Genomic DNA, 3,846 nt, shown 5'->3' with positions numbered 1-3,846 from the left:
GACACTAAATTGTTTTGATATTATTTTTTTTGAAATTATATCTAATTTGGCAGCTAAATTCATAGGTGAGTGTCACCACCAATAAGTTAAACAATGTTGTTTATTTATAAAAAAAATTGACATTTAGTTAATTCTTGTAATATACTATCCTACCAAACCTAAAGCACACTAAGTAAAACCAATATCTTCTTAGTAGAATTGTACAATCACAAATAAAAATCATTCTACACCTTTAAAATGGTTGAAAACTGACAATTTGAAACATAACAAGGACTAACAGAATAGAAAAAATAAACATCATCAACAACAAAAACAAACACAAAGTGACAAACTGATTAAAACACAACAAACAAACAAACAATAAACAAATGATGTCTCCAACAAGAGCAAGAACAAGACAACTTAAAATCACAGCATTCTTACACACACTAACAGTCAAAACAATCTTCAACTAAACCTTTTTTTAGCCATGGATAAAGGAGATTGATTCCATAGACTTTTTCATCTCTTGTTTCATCACAATAGTGACAATATCCATCTTGCTCCAATGAGATTACACACCTCGAAAATCGACCCTCTCAGGGTTCCGGTAGTCTCTCTAGGGCGTCCGAGACAAGCCTCATCGAAGGCCTCTTCTCGGGGCTGCTAGAGGTGCACGCCATCGCAATCTTTAGAACCGCGATCATCTCCTCTTCCCTGTCCCCGTCCTGAGCCAGGTTCGGGTCCAGGACATCGCACACGGCCTTCTTCTCCTCGATGCAGAGCTGCATCCACCGCACAAGGTCCATCTCCGACGAGCCAACTTGGACCAATGGCGCCTTGCCTGTTATCATTTCCAGCAGGATCATCCCGTACGAGTAGATGTCCCACTTTTGGGACGGCTTCACCGCCCTCATTGCCTCAGGGGCTTGGTAATAGGCACCGAACGAGGCTGATGAGGCGAATGCAGCAACGTCTGAGGCAGAGCTGCTATGCTCCCCTCTCTGAGGCTGTGAGCCACCGGCTATGTTAGCTAGCCGGCCTAGGCCAAAATCGGAGATTTTGGGCTCCATTTCGTTCCCGAGCAATATATTCGATGGCTTGAGATCACCATGGACATATTTCTTGGGACTGCACTCGTGCAAGTAAACTAAGCCCTTTGCAACTCCTTTCATGATCTTCAATCTCACACGCCACGAAAGAGGCGTGAACGCCACCAATCCCGGCTTTCCTACAACATCAAACACATAGCATTATGTCCAAGAAAACACACAAGAGCTAATAATCAATGTTCAATTATCACACGAAGTCGTATGGAGACGAACCATGGATAGCAGAAGCGAGATTTCCATTTGGCACGAAGTCGTATATCAGCAGCTTCTCATCCACAGACCAATAATAAGCTCTAAGAGTGACTACATTCGGATGCCTAAGCTTTCCAATGGCTTCAACCTCTGTTTGAAACTCCTTAAACTTCTGCGAACCTCCCTCGCCCAATCGTCTCACAGCCAAGACAAGTCCATCCTCGAGCACGACCTTGTACACGATCCCTATCCCACTCTTCCCCATCACGAAGGCAGAAGCCTTCAAGAGCTCATCGAGATCAAACTCCACTCGTGCATCGAGAGCCACTAGATCATAATGCTCCGCCTTTTCAGACAACGTCTCCGACTCATCCTTCCTAAAGCACAAGCATTCCTTTGACGCTTTAGGCACCTTCTCAAAACCATAGCCACTCTCGTCCCTACCCTTCCCACGACGACAGACCTTCGATTGGCAATACGAGAACAACAACCCAAGCACGCATATCCCCACAACATCCCCAACAATGATGGCAACTAAACTAGCCTTACTCAAACCCCTCCCACCGCCCCCATTCTTCCCCGGAGGGTAGCTGCTAGGCAAGTACGGATACGAAGAGGGCGGATTCGCCTCACCACCAGACGAGCAAAGATTCCTCAACGGAGGACCACAGAGCCCCGGATTCCCAACAAAGGCCGTTGGCCCCCTGTTCACAAGAGCTCCATTTTGAGGAATTGGACCTCCCAAACTGTTGTAAGTGAGATCAATGTACACCTTCTCAGGCAGATTGCCAAGACTAGCCGGAATCGAGCCGTTGAACTTGTTATAAGACAAGTCAACAGTCCCTTGCAAGTTATCAAGATAGCCCAAATCAACAGGAATAGAGCCACTAAAGCTATTGTGGGAAAGATCAAGTCTTTCCAACAAAACCAAACTCTTCCCAAACTCACTAGGCAAAGAGCCACTAAAATTATTCTGCCTAACAACAAGATTCCTCAACCTCCTACACTTAACCAAAGAAGAAGGCAGTGACCCATTAAATAAATTCTCAGACAAATCTAAAGTAATGAGATACCCAAGATTCCCAACCTCAAATGGCAAAACCCCAGATAAGAAATTCCCATAAAGAACCAAACTTTGCAACCCAACAGCCTTAAAAAGACCAAAAGGCAGCCCCCCAAACAACCTATTGCTCCTCAAATTGACATGCCTTAGCTCAGAGAGGGATCCTAGAGAGGGAGAGAGAATCCCAGAAAGCTTCTTTCTAGGAATGCTGAGAGACACCACTCTCCTCTCTTTGCATGTGATGCCATTCCATGAACATGGGGTTTCATCAGAGATGTTCCAATTGTTAAAAGCTCCTTGAGGGTCCAATGTGATGGATTTCTTGAATGATAACAGAGCTACCCCTTCTTCATTCACAGAACTCGCAAAATCGCAGCAAATTAAGAGGAATAAAGCAAGGAAAGGTAGCATCTTTTGAAGAAAATGATGGTTGCAAATGCATCTACAAGATTTACCTTTTAAGCAAGAAGACTGGAGGGGAGAGAGCAAGAAAGAATTGGTTTTGGGGAAAGGGTAAAGGTGGTTCAAGCTAATAAGCAAAGGGGGTTTGGGAAAATGGAGTGGTTTTACAGAGAAAGATAGCAATAATGCAGGAAATGAAAAGGAAGATCCGTGTTGAACTATCTTGGTAAAAAAATATTTGCTTTGCAGTGTACTGTGATAACTCTGTAGTGGGAAATGCCAGTTACTAGAATCTGAGTTGCTGTAAAAAAGATCTTCCATTTCTATGTTAAAATCGTGGCTCCATTATTTCTGTTTCGATTGGTGTAGGCGTGTAGCAATTAGTAAAATTAGATGAAATCGAAAATTCAATAATTATGTTAACTTTTTCTCAAAATTAATAATGTCAAATCAGAATTTAATAAAAATTCAGTACTTTTAGTAATTCATCATTTTTTTGAAAAGGAGATGATTCTACTAGGGAATGTGAACTGAAGTGGGGAAAGGATTCCTGCTGGATGCTGGCAATGGTTTTAATTAGCTATTCGTATGGGAAATTTAATTATGTCTAACTTAATTAAATAATCTACTTCCCCAGTCCTCGAAAATATATCACTTATTTCCTTTTTTATCCGCCCTTAAAAATTTGTCACTTTTCAGTTTTTACCATTTTTAGTAATAAACATTATATTTCACTAATTCATTCTTATTCATATTTTATTATAAAACTAATATATAAATGTAGGATCCACGTATCACTAACTTTTTTTAATTCACTTTCTATAATACATTTTTTAAAACCCATGCCGAATTAAATGATATCAAATTATTAGAGAAGTAGGGAGTATAAAATAAATTTACTACACTTGATAATTTGACCCACAAAAATGACTTCGTAATTTGTTTTTTAACCGAGAACGGAGAATCTCGATACACTAGTTGTCGGAATATTTAAAATTTACTACTCCACATCATATGTTAGCAAAAAAAGGTTACAATTAAATGAAAATGTAATTAGTACTATATTATTTTCCATAAGTTAGTTAAACATGTTTTGTA

The 3,846-nt window shown here is 40.5% G+C and overlaps 1 protein-coding gene across 1 annotated transcript; it reads right to left on the bottom strand.

Annotated features, from left to right (window-relative positions):
- Window positions 1-274: 274 nt before the first annotated feature.
- LOC125209395 (receptor protein kinase-like protein ZAR1) lies at window positions 275-2,988 on the bottom strand. Its single transcript, XM_048108999.2, has 2 exons — window positions 1,305-2,988; window positions 275-1,210 (listed from the first exon to the last, which is right to left on the bottom strand). Exons 1-2 carry the CDS (start codon window positions 2,755-2,757, stop codon window positions 579-581), a joined length of 2,085 nt encoding a protein of 694 aa, XP_047964956.2. The 5' UTR covers window positions 2,758-2,988; the 3' UTR covers window positions 275-578.
- Between the last annotated feature and the right edge of the window lie 858 nt (window positions 2,989-3,846).

This window comes from Salvia hispanica, chromosome 3 (assembly GCF_029641045.1).
Source record: "Salvia hispanica isolate PSC_SH4W2 chromosome 3, Shi_PSC_v1, whole genome shotgun sequence".
Classification (NCBI taxonomy): Eukaryota; Viridiplantae; Streptophyta; class Magnoliopsida; order Lamiales; family Lamiaceae; genus Salvia; species Salvia hispanica.
The sequence above is the reverse complement of the archived record's forward strand: the minus strand, read 5'-3'. Positions and strand labels throughout refer to the sequence as shown.

Coding starts and splice junctions, on each gene's coding strand:
- LOC125209395 (XM_048108999.2), bottom strand. CDS start 2,757: ATGCTACCTTTCCTTGCTTTATTCCTCTTAATTTGCTGCGATTTTGCG. Junction 1,211..1,304: donor TCTCGCTTCTGCTATCCATG/GTTCGTCTCCAT, acceptor TTGATGTTGTAG/GAAAGCCGGGATTGGTGGCG.